This window comes from Typopeltis vanoorti, chromosome 23, assembly GCF_054136105.1.
Source record: "Typopeltis vanoorti isolate ZY-2024b chromosome 23, IOZ_Tvanoo_1.0, whole genome shotgun sequence".
NCBI classification, from domain to species: Eukaryota; Metazoa; Arthropoda; class Arachnida; order Uropygi; family Thelyphonidae; genus Typopeltis; species Typopeltis vanoorti.
Genome location: NC_143571.1, coordinates 64,999,594 through 65,021,346, shown reverse-complemented (window position 1 = coordinate 65,021,346; position 21,753 = coordinate 64,999,594). Strand labels below are relative to the sequence as shown.

Here is a 21,753-nt window from a genome sequence, read left to right as displayed (position 1 = left end):
CTTGAGGAGAAGCATGGCTTTGTTAAAGGTCAGTCATGCCTGTTTTTATTCACCCATTTTTTAATTTTCTTTTTGACCAAATTTTCCAGTGCTTTTACTACTGTTTCTGAGATACTGATTGGTCTATAATTTGCTGCAACAGACTTAGATCCTTCTTTATGCAAAGGAATTATTTTGCGCTTCTTTCACTATCTGGGACTTTGCCAGAGCTGAGACTTATATGACACAGCCTAGTCTATGGTATCACCAATTCCCTGCACATTATCTTAAAATGCGAGTGGATGTTGCATTCAATCTCACAGTTGCATTTGCATTCAGATTCTGAAACATCCTATAATAACAATCAATTAACGCCTTTTATTCCTTTATAGGGAGTAGGAGACATTTTGGAGACTGAGTTGGTTTAATTTCAACCGGTAGCCAATCAGAGATAACTGGCTCGTGACAGCACTAGTTATAAGTGGCAACCTACGAAGAGATTATTATTATTATTCCTGATACCTCCAAGGAGTCCGAAGACTCATCGTGGGAGGAGGGCAAACAAATACTGTCATCTCTTAGTAACTAACCCCTAACAGAATATGTCTGTTACGGTCGATTTTTTTGAGTTTAAGGGACGAAAAACCCGAGTTTCTGGGAAAAAAATCCGCATGCTCTTGTCAGAGATCGACTACTCGGGAACCGGTAGAAGAAAAGATTAGAGAAAGTTCCTCCATTCGGCGACTAGACTTGAACTGAAGTCTGTCTTCGTGCGGCCTAGTGCAGAGGATGCCATTGAGCTACATCTTATGTGCCTTCAATTCATTAACTTCAATACGAAGATGAATTCTCAAGTTTCTTCTTCTTATTATTATTATATCACACCTCCAGGGAGTCCAAAAACTCATCGAGGGAGGGCATCTACTCTACAACTCTTCGTGTTACAACTCCATCAACTTTCATCACCTAACACCAACGCCATCTACTACCACTAGTACTTTCACAGACAATCACAAACATCCATGCTCAAGGCGGGTTTCGAACCTGCATCCTTTTGACTGGAGAATGGATACTCTAACCAGTCGGCCAACCGGGATGGCAGAAAGTGCCTCCGGTCAGCTACTAGACTTGAACTTAAGTTTGTCTTTGGGCAGCCTGGTGCAGAAGATGCCACTGAGCTATATCTTAAGTATTTATTTAAAAAATTCCCAGCTAAATATTTATTATTTTTTATTATTATTTTATTTATTAATTATTTTTTCTGATAAGTTTTTATATCGCTTGTTCTAATTACATTTAGATTATTTAAATCAATACATGTTTGCATAACCGAAAGAGGCGGTCTCTACTGGTTTTAGGGAATTTTGAGGTTAATTTAGCAGGATTTTATTTTTAGCAATATAGAAACTAGACAGGAGTGTTTGCATTTAAACATGGCGGCTCTGCTACTGTTGCGGAGTATTGGCTATGGTAAAGTATTTAAATTTTTCCGTTCTTATATCACAGTTAAGATTACAAAGATTATTAGAAAAGCCCCATAGAAACTGAAAAAGAAGTGATACCTTATTGATGGAATAATGTTTTTAAATGCAGTTGTCTTTGTATTTTAATAAGAAAAGTTAGCACTTCCAAACTTTTTTTCCCGTCATCATAGAGTTGAAATCGAAAATTTTGATGAATTTCTGTCGTGGAAATCGCAACGACTTATTGATAAATGAATTGGTACTTTTGCAATTTTAATTATTTATTCCATCTTGTTGCATGAACACTGGGGGAAGAGCCGAGTGTTTTAGCCGGTCTCAAATAAGGCAGAATGGTGGGGAGGAACTCGTGTGAAATTAAAGAAGAGGTACCATACCCCACCCCTAATAACAGCAAAATACAAAACTTAGGCAGTCTTTAAAATTTCCAGATAAATTTATTTATATTTTCTTGTGTAACAGTAGCATGAGTAATGATTTTTTTTTTTTCTGAAAAATAACATTTTAAGAATTTTAAAGTTCAAGTGTTGTGTGTTTCCATTCAGAATGTAAGAAGTTCTTTAGACTGCTGTCACAGCTTCACACCTTGTAGAATCTCCTCCTCCCAACTTCACAAACGCAGTGCGAAATCGTTTAAGGAGGAGGGGATCTTAATAATAACAAACTTTTATATGATGTGAATGATGACTGCTATGTGGGACTAGATGTATGTAGAGTTTATGTATATGACCTATTACAGTAGGTCATATACATAAGTTCCTGTTCTTTGCTCCTTGAATTATACTTGACAAGAAGATCCTATTTCTTGCCAACTATTCGAGATATACCATATTTTCCTACAAGTTATATTGGATTCTCAGTGAACAAAAGTTTTTTTTTTCTTGATAAAGGTGATGTAGATATGCTGCAGGATGATGTAAATAAATTGGCATTGTTGAAAAAGGATAATGATTATCAATTTAATGTTGCAAAATGTAACATTAAATGTATTTCGGTTTGAAAAAGTTGCATATGGTGTATCATATTGATGGTAATGAATTGCAGGAAATTGATGAGGCTAGGGATTTGGGGATAATGTTTTTTTTTTTTTTTTATGTTGGCCCATATATGAGAGGTTGGCTAGTCAACCTATAGTACATAGTACCATATTTGGAGTGGGTTGGGAAAGGAGAAGAAACTTGTTTACATTTGATTTTAAAGTCTGTATGTTGTATTCCTTGAGAAATACATCAGGGGAGACTGTTCCACAGTACCAGCGATGAAGGAGGAGGAAAAGAAACTTGTTCTGTGGGTTTCAAGGTGTACTGTGAAAGGATGTTGGGCAGCAGCTGTAGGTGTTCCAATGGGCTTAGTACAGAGTGGGGAAATTATTGATGCTGTTTCAGACGAACATTTTATTCTGCTGAAGACTAAATAGAGATCACTTCCAATTTCAAATCCTCTGTAGTCTCTGGTGTCCTGCACCAGGGAGAAAACATCACTATCAACAATAACATAGTCAATGAGACTTTTCTTATTTCTTGCCTCTTCTCTCCATGTGAATTTGTGCACATTTTTATGTTGGAACATGGTGTTAGTAATAATCAGTCCGTGTCCTGAGCAGAAATCCAACAGGTATTTGCCATTATTATTAGCTTTGCTCTTTTCTCCAAATTTTCCCAAAATATTTTTGTATGTCTGACAATCATTTCCTACTCTGCTATTTAGATCCCTAACAAGGACCAACTTTTCCTTTTTCATTGTGTCAGTTGCTTTTTCTAAAGCCTCAAAAAATTCCTCCACTTCTACCTTAGTAGAACCTTCTGTGAGATCATAGGCACAAATAAGTCTCATTGTCCAGTTCCCCATTCTCATATTTGCCCACATTACTCTACTTGAGACTGACTGCCATTCAAGAAGATTAGCCTCGTATTGTGTGTTGAATACTATGGCTACTCCTTCTTTTCCTTGATTGTCATTGCCTGAATATAACATTTTGTATTTATTGCTCAGAAAGATCTCACCAGTTTTTTCTTTTTTGTTTCAGTCACCCCTATTATGTCGATCTGGTACTTATCTAATTCCTCAACTAGCTCCATTTCTTTGCCATTCAGGCTTCTTATGTTGATAGTACCGATCTTTACTATCAACATAAGAAGCCTGAATGGCAAAGAAATGGAACTAGCACATTGCATTTTTCTTTCTCATTCTAGAAACCTTGCACTGTACACACCAACTGTATCTGTTTTCTATACCATTTCTAGTAGAGAGAGATAATTAATTTCATTCATTGACTCAAAAAACTCAGTCATTTCTTTCCCCCCCTCCCTAAAAGAAAAAAAAAAGGCTTTTGCAAAGTTAAATGCATCCAGCAGGGAAGTATTGCTTTTATATTTGGAAAGGGTGTTTAAAATTTTTATTTATTTATTTATTTTTTATGTTGAGCCCATACACGAGAGGTTGGTTGATCAACCTATAGTACACGTATATGTAACTCCGCTCATCAGTTTCTTTCATATTCTAGTACACAGACATGTATTCTCTGTCCATTGCTTTTTTTTTTGCCATTAATTAAAAAGTAGCAGTGAAAAAAAAAAAGTTTTTGTTATAATTTATTAGAATTTTACTTTAAATTTGTGAGGAAGCTAGATAGAACATATAGTCTGTGGGTAGTTTGCACTTGGAGAATTTGTACTTAAATGTAATATTTTAGTATAGTTTGCTAGTGTTTTTTGCGCACTGTTTGAATAATAATGGCAGCCACAGTTCACCTAATCCTCCACCATTTAAGGACTACATTTTACATAGAATACTATAGGATTTTGTAGAATGCAGTGCTTGCAGCATGTACACATCCTGGCAGTTAGAAATGTGGTGAGAGACCAGGCATTCATGTCTGTGTAAAATGTAGAAAATGGGAAGAACATCATGATTTAGAAATGAGCATAACAGACTTCAGCAGCATTACCTCAGAAACGGGCAAATACCAACTTAGAGAGAGTATCAAGTGTGATTCTCTCTCTCTAATCATAGTGTGATCATGGTGAGGAAGACAAGCGGCATAATAAGAATATAAAATTGGAGAGTGCAGTAGGTTTGAAAGATGGTATAGTTTTGGAAGATGAGTGTCGAGTGAGAGTTGGCAGCTTATACAGAGAGAAAGAGATGCACTGAAAGAATTGGAATATGAGGAATGAGTTAAGAAGTGTGAAAGAAGAGATTAGGGAACTATAAACACTGAATATGAAGCAAATCAGAGTTGGAGTGAGAGAGAGAGTTATAGGAATGATAAAAGGGGAGAGAATAAGAGAACCAGTGGAAGAGAGGGAATCTAAGGAATGCCATATAGTGCAGGAACCAGGGTTGTGAGGCAAGGAATGGTGCACGATCATGGATCAATATTCATTGATCCATGATCGTGCAAGACAGAATGGCAGAGGAGTGTTTGCCTGAAGAACAATAGACATTGTGACCATTGCAATTAAGCAAGGTGAAAGAGCGGATGAAATGATTGTGATGGTGGGCACAAATGACATGAGAGACAGTGTGAATTGGGTGGCATGAGATATGAGGTTCATGCTTGAGGTTGTACAGAAGAAGACACAGAGGGAAGATAGTGAGTGTGTCCAGGTATGATGCAGAGCTGAGGGAAAGGATGTCAATAATGGATAGCATGATAGTCAGAATGTGTTGAAAGAGAGGCTTGGATTATGTGGATACTAGGAGGGTATTTGAGGACAGAAAGGAACTATATGTGAGAGACTGCTTGTATTTGAATGAGGAAGGACATAAGCATCTAGAGAATGTTGTTCTCTGAACAAGTCAGTATGTTGATGCAGGGAAACTTGAATTATCATGGACGATATCTGGAGTGGCCTCCTGTGGGAATAGTCACTTGGGAGAAGGGAGTATACATTGAATCCAGTAATGGGAGGAGATAATGATAGGTATAGAATCAGTGACACAGTGCCTTGATGATTCTTTATACAAATGCCAGGAGCTCCAGGATGAATTGGTGGCACTGATAGCTTCAGCCTGTCCAAAAATTATTGGGATCTTGGAAGTTTATTTTTCACTTGGTTAGACTGTAATAAATTTAGTTTAATCCTTTATCCAAGTGTAAGCAAACAAAGTTTGCACCTGAAAATATCTTCAGGACTGAGGTAGGTAGTGCAACACCAGGCAACTCTGAGCAAAGGTGGACCAAGCTCTCATCACTCCTTGTCTCAGTATCTCCCATAATGCAAAGCACATCTCCTTGCGGACATGTTTACTGCTATGCATTAAGGGAAGGGCCACTACCCAATGGATAGTGGCCCTTCCACTTGCTTTCAACTTTTGAAAGGGAAATCTTAAAAAAATAAAAAAAAATGTCCCAGTGAATGATATTGGTCTCTGGAGGATCAGATACAACCATAAGTTACATCAACTTTATAAAGAAGCCACAATAGCTAGTGTAATCAAGTTCAAAAAGTTGTAGTGGGCAGGACAATTTTTCACAGGGAAAATTACAGTATTCTTAAGAAGACAATAAATAGTAAAATTCTTGGTAAAAGACCATTAGGAAAACCTAGAACAATATGGATATACATCATTAGTCAAGATAGCAACATCATATTACAGTGTCTGTATTACAAGATAGCAACACCATATTACTTTGCCACAGTTACAGGAGAAGTCAAGCTTTGGACTGACATGGTTGGAGGCAACAGATCTAGAAGGCCAAGGCCCAATTTCATAAGAAGAAAAAGAAAGCCAAGGAGGGATTTGAATAAGGTGATAAATTAATGAGGATGCCAGTTTAACATGATATAGTATAAGGTTTGGAATTTTGGGTTTCATAGATGGAGGTCGCATATGCTATTGGTAGAACTATGCTGGTGGAGGCAAAGTCCCATGGTGATATTAGTTCTCTTTTCCACAGAAGACAATCCAGAGGATTGCTGTGATACTGAGGATTCACTAATAGAAATAAGTGGATGATGGTTTCATTGTATATGATCTTGATCATATCACATCTAGTACTGTGTTCATATCTGAAGTCATTGAGATTTGATGGGATAGAAGAAACTTCAAAAGCAGATACAACATCATTGCTATGGAACATTGGTTGAGAATAGACTGAGAACATAATCTGCAGCTGAGTTTGATTGATAGAAGATGTATGAGTAATATCATTGAGATGCTTATTTAATTTTTTGAGAGGTATTTACTGGATGGACACTGAAGAGATTTTTTTTGTGGTAGGACAACAGACCATTCTTGGAAGTTTGTAAGGAAGAGAGTAAGAAGTCCCCCCCCCCCCATGGATGTATTATTTCTAGTGGATCTCCTCTGATGAGTCTCATGACTATGAAGATCTTTCATAACACAAGGTGCTATCAGAAAGAAAGCGGAGTAGGCTAATTAAATTTTTACAATGTATCCAATGATGGAGGAGCCATTTGTGGCTTTACCACAGTTCTAGTCTTTTATGATAAACATCATCTCTAAACTGCCTTAAAACATTGCAGTAAGAATTCTTCATTGACTGTCTGACCAGGTGGACAAATTCTCAATGCATAATCCCCATAATGTTGAAAAAGACTATCAGCATGCTCTTTGTCATACACCTGACTTGCCTTCTTCGATCTTAGGGGATGTGGACCCTACCGTTGTGACAAGGCTGTTTTGTCTCCTGATTGTAGCTGTAAACCTAAGTCTTGTCTCCTGTGATGATTCTTGAGATGATGGTTGGGTCATCAGTGGCCTTTTGATGAAGATCTTGACAGATGTTCACACAGTGCTCTTTCTAGTCAGAAGTCAAGAGAAGGGGAATGAACTTGATAGTGATGCAATGCATGTTCAGATCTCTCATGACGATCACTTGAGCTGCTTCATATGAAATCCCAATTCTGTCAGCAGTTCCTGGATGGTGATGCGTTGATCTGCACGGATGATCTGTCAAATGTTTTTGACATTTTTGTCTTTTGTGCTGGTGGATTATTGTTGTGGTTTCTCATTGTCCTCCAAGGTGGTTCTGCCCTTCTTAAAATGCGAGTGCCACTGAAAACACTGAGTTTTCGGCTCATGGCTTCATTTTCATATGTCTTACAAAATAATTCAAGGAGCTGTGTGGCAGATTTCTCCAGGTTTATGCAAACTTTTACATTTGCCTTTTGTTCTAATTTCATTTTCATGGTGAAATTGCAGAACTGCACAAAGACATGATAAGAATAATGCACATTATGTGAGTTCTGATGCACACAGTTCAACACCATGTGGCAGGCTGGCTCAACAAAGTATACATCACTGACACCTGGTGGTGTGAGACTGTAACTCGATCTGTTGCCAAGTGTCCGACACGGCACAGTCTTGTTTCTTTTTGAAAGCACCTCATAATAGGAATTTGACCTTGAGAAAGCACGGAATTTACTGACAAAAAAAAATAGGTGGTGGGTAGTAGATGATGATAGAAGTTGTAGTTCCGTGTAGTTGGTGGACTAAGTGGTCGAAACAGAGAGCTGTAGAGTAGGTGCCTCTTGATGAGTCTTTGGACTCCTTGGAGGTGTCATGTATGAGGATTGTTTGAAAAGTTTGGTAAATTTCCAATAGACAGTGACTCAGTTCGTTCATTTATACCAGTGTCGCCACGTATTATCTTTTTCATGACCGCTGGCAAAATTTTAGCCACATGTTTAGCCACGTGTAGTTCTCGTTTGGCAAACATTTAAAATGACCATGTTCGCATTTTTCATAAAAATGGAGAAAAATGAGTTTTGTGCAGTGATAACACACTTTTGTTTGAAGAAGTGAACAGCCGAGTTAGATGCAGTTCATGGGGGGGGGGGGGCTCTGCACCAGCATTAAAGACCATTTATTTTTAGATAAATGAGTTTAAACATGGTTGTGAGTCTATTGAAGATGCTCCGGAAGCCCGACTGAGGTCACTATGAAGGAAATGATTGACAAAATCCATAGTATCGTTATGTAAGACTGCCGAGTGAAAGTGTGAGATTGCTGAGATTGTAGGCATCTGAACTGAACGGATGTATAATATCTTGCACATAAAAAAGCTGTGTGCACGATGGGTGCTGCAATTGTTGACTGTCAATCAAAAACTCATGCGAAAAGACATTTCAACGCAGTGTTTAGTGATGTTTAATCGCAATTTGTAAGATTTTTTTTGCATCGATTCGTGACTGTAGACAAAACTTGGATCTACCGTTACACACCTAAGTCCAAGCAGCAGTCAAAACAGTGGACAGTGCCTGGTGAAAGAGCACCGAATAAAAAAGGCGAAAGCTGGGAAGGTGATGGTCACTGTTTTGGGATTCCCAAGGAATTATCATGATAGACTTTTTGGAAAAGGGTAAGACAATAACAGGAGTCTATTATGCATCATTGTTGGACCATTTAAAAGAGGAGCTGAAGAAAAAAACGGCCAAGATTAGTGCACAAAAAAGTGCTCTTTCATCAAGACAATGCACTGTCCCACACATCGGCCATCGCAACAGCAAAATTGCGCATATTGAGGTTCAAATTGGTTTCACATCCACCATATTCTCCGGACTTGGCCCTGTGTGACCTCTTGTTCCCAAACTTAAAAATTTGGCTTGGTGGGAAAATATTTTCTTTGGACAAGGATGTCATCAAGGCTGTCATTGACTGTTTTGCACAATTTGACAAATCCTACTTTTTAGATGGGATGAAAAAATTGGAAACTCGCTGGACAAAATGTGTAGACCTCGATGGAGACAATGTTGAGAAATAAAGGTGATTTTTTTCCCAAAAAAATGTGTTTAACTTATTTTTTTTTTTACCAAACTTTTCAAACAACCCTCATAATAATATATCTTGGTTATCCATATAATGCATGACATATTGCAATAATATTAAGAAAATCTGAGTAAGGCAAAATGATTTAGCATTGATAACCATTATGGTAATTGATAATCAGAGATAACTGTAGACTACAAAAAATCAGAAAAGGAAATTTTGACTATATATTTGATAGCTGTTTTTACCTTTTGATGCTTTTATTTAATTTATTGCCATTTCTTCTCAAAGAATTGCCAATAAATTTTAAGTATAACATATTGCAAGTAAGTTATGTCCATATGAGTGGAATTGCTGAATATTTTTCAGTGGGATAAAAATTCTGTATTTTACATAAACTTCAAAAGTAGTTTTAAATTATTTATGATATTGTGTCAAGAAGTTTATCTACATTAAGAGATAAGTACAAAGCTTATTAAGATAAATATCAAGGAGTTTAGCTGAAATAGCATGAAAAAGGCAATCAAGAATTAAAATTTTATTTTCAGTAGTGCTGATTTTTCTAGGAAAAGATTTTTATCCAAGCAAACTATGCTGAGTTTAATCTAACACATTTAAAGTCTTTTAGGTTGTCAACTGTTTGATAGCAGATTTATTCATTTAACTTTTATCAAAAACTTAAGAATTTACTTTAGCATATAGTGATTTTTCTCTTTCTTCACAGGTAGTGTTAGGTATTGTGTTTCTGGTACTTATTCAACCATTCCCACCAGTTCTCTCACTGTGATTAAAGCTATACCAGCATTATCAAGTTATCGTCCTTCTGATATACAGTGTAGGCTAGTTACCACAGAACAAAGATCTGAAGAACATGGTATGAAAAACTTGTATAGTATTAGTTATCAAAAATATATTAGAAATTTTAGTAATATGAACTGCTTAAAAAAAAAAAAAATCCATACTAATGCAATTTCTAAACAGAATAAGAAATTCAAGGATTCAGAGCTCTCCTACAAAATGAGACCTCCTTTTTTACCGCAACATAGTTTGCTCCTATTGTTTCTGCTATTGTTGGTAACATTTAGCTCATAAGCTCCAAGCAAATAGCCTAGTCCTAATACCCTTGCTAACCAAGCTCTGATCCCTTGTTCTCTCTCTCTCTGTGTCATGTACACATGACAAAAAGAGAGACCTCTCTGGACCCTCTTCACAACTTCATCACCATGGAATCTGGCCATGGTGATGAAGAATCCAGATCTGTGTGCGGTAGTCCAGATGTGGCCTTATTAAGGCCGTATATAGGAGAACAATAACCTCTCTATCTCTACTTGTTAGTGTGTTCTTCAGCAACCACATGATCTAATGTGTTGTTTTTGTTATCTTTACAATATGCCCTTTAAACTTCACTTGATTATAAAAAAGTAAGTAAATTACTAAGGCAAGACCTTTCCTTCACAACATCCTGTTGTCCTTTATGGAGTATCACATTCCTATCCACACAGTCCTGAATTCTTTCACCTATTTCTCCAATATACCTTAACCACCACTCCTGAGATGTTGATTGGCTTATAATTTGCTACTCTTTCTACTCCACTGGCCCCCTATCACTACCGAGGCTTAAATTAAACAACTTGGTCAGAGGAGCTGATAATTCCCATGCACATTCTTGTAATACATGGGCCAATATGCCATCTAATCCGATGGATGTATTTGTATTGAAGTTGTGCAATATTTTAAGCACCTCCATTTTTTTCAACCTCTGTTCTCCTATCAGTTAATGTCACATCTGGCATTGCAATGTCACCATCTAGATGGTACACCCCTGCAAAATGCTCAGTTGGTAATTCAACTATTTGGTTTAGTTTTGTTACCACCACCAGCACTTTTTAAAATCATCCTTCCATAGTCAATTCTCTTTTTACTTGCCACATAGTGAAAGAACTCCTTAGGATATTTTTTGGTCTCATCAACTAGCTTTCTCTCATAATTAGCTCTGGCCTTCCTTACCATACTGGTCACCCTTCTTGCCTGTGCCAAAGATGGCAAAATTTTTTATTCACCACATCAAGCTTCGAAATACTAAACTTTTTCAAATAATGAAAAAAAAAAGGTAATTGACTGGAGAGAAGATCAACTGAAATTGAATATTTCAGTTGATATTTAAAATTGAATACCATTTTAAAAATGTTATACATTTTTAAAAGTGATGCAAGAAAACAGTATATTGATTTAAAATCTGATATCCAAAAATGTTTTATTTTGAAAATTCAAAGTAATATATGCTAAAATTAGAGGTGTTGGTGGATAGGGAGATGAAGTTCAGGGGACACATTGCTAAGGTGTTCAAGATTGCACATAGGATTACTTGGTTATTGAGGAACACACTAGCATCCAGAGATAAAGAGGTTATTATTTCCCTTTATAAGGCATTGATACTTCCACATTTGGATTACTGGGTTTAGGTCTGGTCACCTGGATTCCTTGGAGATGAGGAGGTTGTGGAGAGGGTTCAGAGTAGAGTGACTAAGTTGGTGAGTGATGTAAAAAATGCTCCCTACATTGATAGATTGAGAGCTTGTGGATGGCAGAGGTTGGTTAATAGGCGGAGAACAGGGGATATGATAGAAACATTTAAATTACTAAAAGGTTTTTATAAGATTGATGGAGGGGAAATTTTTCAGCTGTGTGATATAGTGATGGAAGGACAAGAGGTCATCCCTGGAAATTAAGGAAAAGTGTGAGAACGAGGTTTTTCGTCTGGAGGGTGGTGAATGAGTGGAATGCATTGCCTGACTCAGTTGTGAGTTCTTTGTCTGTAACTGAATTCAAGAAGAGATATGATAGATATTGTTTTGATAGTTTGGGTCTTCTTTGTCTGTAACTGAATTCAAGAAGAGATATGATAGATATTGTTTTGATAGTTTGGGTCTCCTGCGACGAGTCTACTGACTCCATGGAGATACCCGTAATAATAAAATTGCTAATTAATGTGCATATGTGTCTTACTAAAAAAAAAATATATATATATATATATAGGGCAATACGAAAATGGTGGCTGATGATTCTGTCCTCAGTAAAATGTGTCTGAAGCAACTGGTTGACAGGGGTGGCAATGTCGGGGGGGGGGGGGGCATCCTGCATAAAATCCAAGTACCGACCCTGTCGAAGTGTTGGAATCACCTGATTGGCTAAGAGAGATGCGTATTGCTGTCCATTAAATAAAACCACAACAAACAGTGACCTTTGGGGAATGAAGCGGAATCTGTTCACGACATGTGGGTTTGCAGTTGGCCAAATTCTGTAGTTGTGTGCATTCACATCACTGTCTAGATGGAAGTGAGCTTCATCGGTCCAGAAAATGTTCCATGGCCAGTTGTTGTCCAGTTTAGTCCGAGCAAGAAATTGCAGGACAAATGTTTCTCATGCATCCCAGTCAGGATTAAGCAATTGTTGAATGTGGGAAATCTTGTTAGGAAACAGTGCACAATTTGCCTTACAACTTTGATCCATGCTTATGGGTTTGTCTAAAGACCATGTAGTATTCCATGTGCTGCTGCTTCCTATGACATTTACCTTCTTTCTTCCTCTAATGCTGTGGCTACTTTCTTCACTGTTTGCCTTTCAATAGGCTTCCATCCTCCACCAGGTCTCACATCTAAGGAACCTGTCTCTTCAAATTTCTGAATCATTTTGCATGAGTCATTTGCAGTCATAGGACATGTTTTTAATTTCTTTAATGTTTTGAACTTTCGTAGTGCTGTCAAGGTGCAGCTGTTATTTTGGGAAAAAAGATTCACAAGAATGATTCTTCAGTAATGGTGACATCGTGCTTTAACACATTGTCTGCTCATAGGCAGTGAACTGATGCATTCCTCAGCTGCCTGCTTTTATAGAAGCTTCTTTTGAAGCATACATCATTGGGGACATTTGTCATTTGCATAAATGGTACAGTTGCAGTGTTTCACTGCATACCAGGAGTATTGTACATAATTTACATGTATTGCAGTGCCGTGTATCACCCTAGTAGTAGTAACTTTTAGAACTAACATTGGTTTTTGTGCAGAATAAAATTCCATTGCCACACACATTATGTTAAATATTAAATCGTTCCACTGAAAGGTTACTGAAAAGGTTACAGCCTTTCAAAATGTGAACTTGAATTATAATCACCCTGTATATAAAAAAAATTAAATTTGAAACTGAACTTCTAAGTTCATAGTACTCAACTTGAAATCATCACAAAGCAGCAAGCATCTAAATGAGCAATCCCTATCTTATCCCTACTAACCTGTTACCTATATTAATTCTTATATAGATAGGGGGGGGGGGGGAAGCAGTTCAAGTTTGGAATTGCAGTGGAACCTCGGTTGTCGAACTTAATTCATTCCCAAAGGCTGTTTGGAAACCGAATTGTTCGAAAACTGAAACCATTTTCCCATAAGAATTGATGTAAAATGGATTAATCCATTCCCGAACCTAAGATGATTGTTTATTTAAACCTTTACAACAGTACTTCATGCATAAGATCGTATACAAACATAAAAAAATGCATAAAATCTTACATAAAAAGAATAAACACAATAAATAGATAAAATGAAAATTTAACTTCACTTTAACTATACATACGAAGGAGAGTTGATGGTGTAAGTGCAAGGAGGTGAGTAAGGGGAGTCCCCTTCCATAAAAACATCAGGTTACTGTCCTTCTGGGGGGTTTTTTCTCTTTCTCTTTTCTGTCTCTTGGCACTACTCGACTCTGTTTGAGACACACTGGGCCTCTGTCTCACTAAAAACCTGTTCAATGACATTGTTTTTGCCTGCGTTTTAAAATGTTTCTGAAGTGAGACATGGCACTGTTAATGAAATGGTTTAAATATCACCCTCAACAACGCTACAGCTTTGTTGAGGGTGATATCTAGCCATAAAATTTTTGCACCTCACCCCATTTCGTACACATTTCTTTGATCAAAGAACTAGGAACATCCTCAATCCCTTCCTCTGTGTCTGAAGATATTTCCTCCACCTCCACCTTTTGCTGCTACTTCTGAAGTGTTCCAGTTCTTCCGTGGTGAGCTCATTCCTGTGGTTCTTCACTAACTTCTCCACATCAGCATTGTCAACTTCTAATCCCATGCTTTTCTTTTGCCCAGAGACACAATATCATCGACAAGAGCAACATGCTCAGCCTCAATGTCTCTGTCTGCTACACAGTCTGGCCACAATTTCCTCCAGGTCGAGTTCATCGTCCTGTAAGTCACTTGTGCCCAGGCTTTGTTAAGGATACTTAAGCAATGGAGGATGTTGGAAGTGATTTTTCCAGAATTCTCTGAGCGTTAATTCTGTGTCAGAGGTCACTTCAAAATACCTTTGAAACAGTGCTTTGGTGTAGTGTTTCTTAAAGTTCGAAATGACCTGCTGGTCCATGGGCTGAATTAGAGAAGTTGTATTAGGTTACAGGAACTTCACTGTGATAAAATCAGACTCCTCCACTAACTCGTCCTCCAAGCCTGGAGGGTGAGCAGGAGCATTGTCCATTACAAGAAGGTATCTAATTGGCAAATTTTTTTCTTGAAGGTATTTTCTCACACTTGGGGCAAAGGCTTCATGGATCCACTCAATAAACAATTGCCTGGTTACCCAAGCCCTAATATTAGCCCTCCACATAACAGTCAATTTACTTTTCATCACATTATTTTTCTTAAACACCCCTGGATTCTCAGAGTGGTACACAAGCAATGGCTTGACCTTGAAGAAGTCTCCTCTTGCGTTTCCACATAGCAAAAGAGTCAGCCTGTCCTTCATTGGCTTGTGTCCTGGCAATGCTTTTTCCTCCTGAGTGATGTAGGTCCTCTTTGGCAATTTTTTCCAAAATAAGCCGGTTTCATCACAGTTGAACACTTGTTGGGTAAGAAAACCCTCAGCACTCGTACTAGGGTTTTTCTTTAACAGGTCATCATGTAATCGCCTCGCTTTTTCACAAATTATAGCCTCAGAAACACTATCACCAGCTAACTGTTTCTCATTTATCCAAATCAGCAACAATTTTTCCACTTCATCTGTGATGTTTGTTTAGTAAGAACTTTCACTCCTCTTGCAACATCAGCTCTCTCTCGATCGCCTCTTTATTTTTGAGTATTGTATATATTGTTGATTTTGCCATACCAAAATGCATAGCAAGATTCGAGACACGAATGCCATTTTCATGTTTGGATATGATTTCTTTTTTCATCTCTGTCGTGGTTCTAACAACTTTTCTTTTCGCTTTGCTGCTATCGCTATTCTTCTGCGGCCCCATGGTGGCTTAATGAATAATAATTTATGGAAAAAAAACAACAAAACAGAAAGAAAATCAAGAAAACTCACTGCAAATTCGAGCAGGTGTCTGCACTGAATGAAGGCTGCCGCATAACTGACGCTTTCCTGCCTTACAGCACAGCACGCAGAGCATCTGGTTGCAATTTGCCTGTTTGGGAACCGAAATTCTGTTCGGGAACCGGGGTGTTTTTTGTTCGGAAAATATGTTTGGGAACCGAATTGTTCGAGAACTGAGGTTCCACTGTATATAACATAAAACCATATGACCAAGTTCAAATTTACAAATTAGATAAAATCGCATACAAAAGTTATTTTAAAAGTTCACTTCAAAAAATGTGTGGCCAAATGGGATGATAATAGTTCAACTCAAAATCAGGTTACAACAGTTGTAAGCCTGATTTTGAGTTGAAATGATCAGGTGGTTGTTTTCTGTTTCTGGTTCTTTTCCACAGAATAAGAGTATATAATAGAGGAAGAATCTGATTTAGGTTGAATGTTTTGTAATGACAATGCAAAACCACAGGTTTCTCATAAAGTATCTGATCTTATGGAAAAGTATGGATGCAAGACTTGTGTAATGTATTCAGATGTATTTGCAAGAGTAATTATTTTTGTACATTAATACATATGAGAGTGGTTCCATAAGTTTCTGTCCAGACTAACTTTTAGAGGTGATAGAAAGAAAACAACTGTCACTTTTCAACATAATCTCCCTTTACTTCAACACATTTTTCACATCCTTGAATTAGCATTTCTATGCTCTTGAAAAGTGCCAAGACACAGCTTAACCTGCGATTACAACAGATTAACATAGAAGAAAATAAAAGTGTGGAATCTCTTTGGAATAGCTTAAAGAATGCCATCATAACAAGTATTGAAGAAGTAGGTTATGTGAATAATATAAAACAACAGGAATGGATGACAGATGAGATTCTTTCTCTTATTGATACAAGAAGAATGTATAAAAACAAAGACCTAGCCAGGTATACAGAAACACATAACATCATCAAGAAAAAAATAAAAGAAGCCAAGGAAAATTGGATGAAAAATTTATTTACTGAAATTGAACTGCTTCAGAAACAACATGATAATTTCAATGTGTATAAGAAAATCAACGAAATTTCCGGAAAACTGAGGAAAAAGCAAATAGTGTCTCTAAGAGACGAAAATGGAAAAATAGTTCTAGAAGAAGAGAATAAAGCACAGATTTGGATAAAATATGTAACAGTACTTTTCAATGATACTAGACAGAAGCCTATAAATATAAAAGATAACATTCAAGGACCAGCAATCATGAAATGCGAAATAGAGAATGCTATACAAACAAGTAAAACAGGAAAAGCCAGTGGACCAGATGGTGTGCAAACAGAATTTTTAAAATTAATCGAACCAGATAACATCAAACTTCTTGAAAAACTATTTAATAAAATATATGAAAGTGATGAATTTCCATCAGATTGGCTCAAATCTACATTTATCACTATCCCAAAGAAACCCAAAGCGAATTCCTGTGGTGACTTCAGACTTATTAGTCTAATGAGCCAAACATTAAAAATATTTTTGAAAGTAATTCAGAATCGCATTTATAGAAAAAGTGAAGAAACTCTAAGTGAAACACAATTCGGCTTTCGGAATGGTTTTGGTACTAGAGAGGCCCTTTTCTGTACCCAAATATTGATACAAAAATGCATAGAAAAACAGAAATCTGTCTTTATGTGTTTCATAGATTTTGAAAAAGCATTCGACAAAGTCAGACACACCAACTTAATAGAAATCCTTCAACAAATAAGGCTAGATGAACAAGACATAAGACTAATAACAAATCTGTATTGGAATCAGTCAGCTACCGTTCAATTAGACAACATTACCACCAGTGATATTAACATCAAAAGAGGAGTGAGACAAGGATGTGTGCTCTCACCACTCCTGTTCAACATATATGCAGAGGTAATCTTTAAAAAAGCATTGGAAGAATGTCCAGAGGGAATCACAATAAATGGAAAGATTGTTAACAACCTACGATATGCAGATGACACCGTGCTAATTGCAGATAACATTATGGATCTCCAAAAACTCGTTGACAGAGTATACATAGAAAGCCAAAGAATGGGAATAAATATAAACATCAACAAGACAAAATACATGATCATCAGCAAACATCCAGCCTCATCAATGAAACTGACACTCAATGGGAAAAATATTGATCAAGTGTCAAGATATAAATATCTTGGTTGCTGGCTTAATGAACGGTGGGATCCAGAAATAGATATAAAGACAAGGATTGAAGTTGCACGGCAGTCCTTCATGAAAATGAGAACACTATTCTGCAATAAAGACCTAAACATGGAAGTCAGATGCCGAATGCTGAAATGCTACGTGTGGTCTATTCTGCTCTATGGAGTTGAAACATGGACATTGAAGGCGACAACCATCAAGAAAATCGAAGCCTTTGAGATGTGGCTATACAGAAGAATGCTAAAGATATCATGGACAGAAAAAATTACCAATGAAGATGTCTTAAAATCCATTGGCAAAGCTAAACATCTTGTACAAATAATCAAGAAACGAAAAACATCATCTTGGACACATCATGAGAAACAGCAAATACCAACTTCTACAAACTATTTTGGTAGGAAGAATTGATGGCAAAGGAACTAGAGGAAGAAAAAGAATATCATGGTTTGACAACATCAAGACGTGGACAGGAAAGAGCAGTGCACAACTGCTCAGATTAGTACAAGAGCGCAGTTTGTTCGCCAAAATGGTCGCTGACCTTCGATAGAAGATAGCACAATAAGAAGATGCTCTTGAAAAACTAGTCTGTACTTTTGTCTGCAAAATGGCCTAAAACTGCATCTTTCACCTCATTATCATCTGCAAATTTTCTTCCTTGAAGATCTTTCTTTAGTTTTAAGAAGAGGTAGTAGTCACTGAGTGCTAGATCTGGGCTGTACGTTGGGTGTTCAATCTCCTGGAAACAACAGTCGTATGGACTGGAGCATTGTCGTGAAGCAGGTGAACACAATGACTCAGCTTGTCTCTTCCTTGTCTCTTCTCCTTTATGGCATTGTGCAGGAGTGAAACATAATATTCTACATTCACGGTGGTATCCCTTTCTTGAAGTCAATCGAGAATCCCAAAAGATTGTTGCCATGATTTTCTTGATGGACTGAGTGACTTTTTTCTCGGCAGTGCTTAACCTGTTTGTGCCACTCCATGGATTCCCTTTTGAAAAAAGGATCATAATAAAGGACCATGGTTTCATCCCCAGTGACAATGGATTCTAGCAGTTCTCTCTGATTCCCTCGGCAAAGCTCTAAAAACTTGCCGAACAAGTCACACAATTCTCCTAAATTGAAGAGAGAAATTGGAGCACTCAGCTTGCACTGACCTTTGTCATTGTGAAGCTTCTTGTGAATGATATGAAAGATGGTTGCTATAGAAAGCCCTAACCTTGCTGAGGTTGGTTTCAACCTCAGCAAATTGTGGCTTCAACTGTCTGTCATTGAGCAATTCCTTTTCAACAAGAGAGACATTTTCTTCAGTCATCACTTCCACAGGCTGACCATCACAAGGATCATCTTAAATGCTCTCTTTATCTCAGCATGGTACTCAATTTTTAACATTACATCCACTTAGCATGCCATGTGTTAGTCAAATAAGTGCCTTCAACTGAAAGACTCAGGTAGAGAGTTGAAATTGGTACATTAGCCTTCCTGTAGATGGTGCTATCTATCACTCATGGCGTTTTAAAATTGGCATTAATTTTGTATGCCAGGCAGGAAACTTTTGGAACCTACCTCGCAAATAACAAGGAAAGATGTTAAAACATGAATGTGCTTAAATTTGTAATGATACATGTTTTCATATATATGTATCTCATTTAATGTTTAATCAGGAGAAATTGATGACAAAGAAACACGATTATATTATGGGAAATAAGGCAACTATAAATTTATATAGATATTATGGTAGAGGACAGAAACTTATGGAACCACTCTCATATGTATTAATGTACAAAAATAATTACTCTTGCAAATACATCTGAATACATTACACAAGTCTTGCATCCATACTTTTCCATAAGATCAGATACTTTATGAGAAACCTGTGGTTTTGCATTGTCATTACAAAACATTCAACCTAAATCAGATTCTTCCTCTATTATATACTCTTGATTTGTTGTTTTGTTTGTTTAGAACTTGTAGAGATACATTTAATTAATTTTGTGAATACAACATGTTACACAATAATCGCAGTCAGATATTTTGTTTGAAACTTATTTACATAACTGGCAAATGTTATTTGTTGGGGAGTCACGTGACTGGGAGAGAAGCTGGAAAGAGATGGCGGGGGAAGAAGTTGCTGTTATGGCAGAAAGTAAAACAGTGGTGTAAAAGAGAGACAGATGTGTTAAGGTAGAGAAATTGGAGTTTAGACATTGAAGTGGGATGCTCGTATTTGTGAGGATGAAGAAAAAATCCTTTCTTTCTTTCTGGTGCATCCAAATTTGCAAGTACTTATTCATCATAGCTGAAACTAATCATATGTGTTGGAAAAATTCTTATTAATCATAATTGTTTTACAAGAAAGTACAAGGAAGCCTCTGAAATGCTAAGGATTCTCACACAATGTGAAAAAAATCAAGGCTTAAGTTTCGTCTGCTTTCATTAAAATTCCAACTGCTAAGGACTAGGATGACAGGCAAAATGCTACAGAATGCAACAGTAACAACTAGCATTGTTGCAACACGTATACTGCAAGTAATTTAACATTTTTTATTCTGGTTACTTATTTACCAGTGTGAAGTCCTGATGACATCTAATATATGTAATTAATTGTTTCTAGCCTTTTTTTTTTGTGTATAATGTTTTTTAGTGTCCCTGACGATGTAAGTCTGACTTATGTAGGGTTATATTTGTTTATTTTATTAAACTTGTTATTTAACTAAAAACATAGCCTCAATACTGGAAGCTTTCTACAGAATTTATGAGTAATTTGCAAATGTGTCAAAGTATTTTTTTAAATTTAGGTACTGGTATTTTATCTGATGTATAATATTAAGCTTACCTAATCTTATAAAATAATGTGAAGTTTATTCTTTTCCTTTAGCCCATAGTCATGTGAAAATTTGGACAGCAGAAAGAGCATTGGCTGCAGGTATGATTGGACTGATTCCAACAGCATTCTTTTTTCCCTCTCCACTATTTGATTATGCCCTTGCCATTGCACTTACTGCACATTCCCATTGGTAAGCATTTATAATTTATTATGATGTTATACTTGCAGTATGTTGTAAGCATTTCCTTTTTATTTATTTATTTATTTATTACTTGTATAACTACTTTTGTTTGTTGTATACAGCACATACTCACTCTAGCAAACCTGGAGTGCTATTGGACTAGAGAAATAATTTGTTATAGTGCTATTCACTATAATGAATTGAGGTGGAGGAATTAGGGAGAACTGATCCTTCCAAGAAATAAATATCCAAGAAGATGTTGACATTCATTTGGGTAACTATACTACCTTTAACTTATTGCACACTAAGCTTAAGTAGGTCTGTTGGGATCCTTGTGTAGAGGCTTATGTGCTGTGAAGACATTATGTTGGAGGTTTAATGGATTTTTTGCAACACTCAAAAAGAATTAAAATAGAATTTAATACTTCCTATATTTCGTCCTAGTCACTAGGACATCTACGGGGATTACAAAGACAATTAATGTAACATGCACACAAAAACTTACAATACTAAGCCCAACCACGTGGGTGACACTAAAGTCCTATCTAGGTGGAGCGCCCTCTAAGGGCAGTAGTAGGCGGCCTGGAATGTAAGGTGGGACCTCTGGTGATGACTGTTTCCCAAATCTTCGGAAGCTTAATGCAACCGTATTTGTTAAGATTTGGTTGGTTTCTGAGAGCTGCTGCTGCTTCTAACGGGGGATCGGTCGCTTACCGTCGGAGGTAGCCAACAACATCAGACTCGACGTAGCCAACATCCTCGTTCACTCCTCGCCTCCAAAAAGTAACTTATCTTATTCCTAACGCATGGCTCTCCAGAAACTACGCAAAGAAAAAAGTATCGTCATCACCAGAGCGGATAAAGGTAATGCCACAGTTGTCCTTAATACCAGCAAATACAATCGTAAAATGAACATTATCCTCCACGATCGCGCTACCTACATCCCGCTAGAACACGACCCCACAAAAACGCAAGTTAAGAAATTAAAAATCTTACTTAA

At 37.0% G+C, this 21,753-nt stretch overlaps 1 protein-coding gene across 1 annotated transcript in view; it reads left to right on the top strand.

The window, feature by feature from the left end:
- Window positions 1–1,369: 1,369 nt before the first annotated feature.
- Window positions 1,370–21,753, top strand: part of SdhD (succinate dehydrogenase, subunit D) — a 36,724-nt gene continuing 16,340 nt past the window's right edge. The window contains exons 1-3 of the mRNA XM_090412964.1: window positions 1,370–1,449; window positions 9,922–10,071; window positions 20,624–20,762. Coding sequence (XP_090269090.1) covers window positions 1,413–1,449; window positions 9,922–10,071; window positions 20,624–20,762 — 326 coding nt within the window. The 5' untranslated portion in view covers window positions 1,370–1,412. The remainder of the gene's footprint in view (window positions 1,450–9,921; window positions 10,072–20,623; window positions 20,763–21,753) is intronic.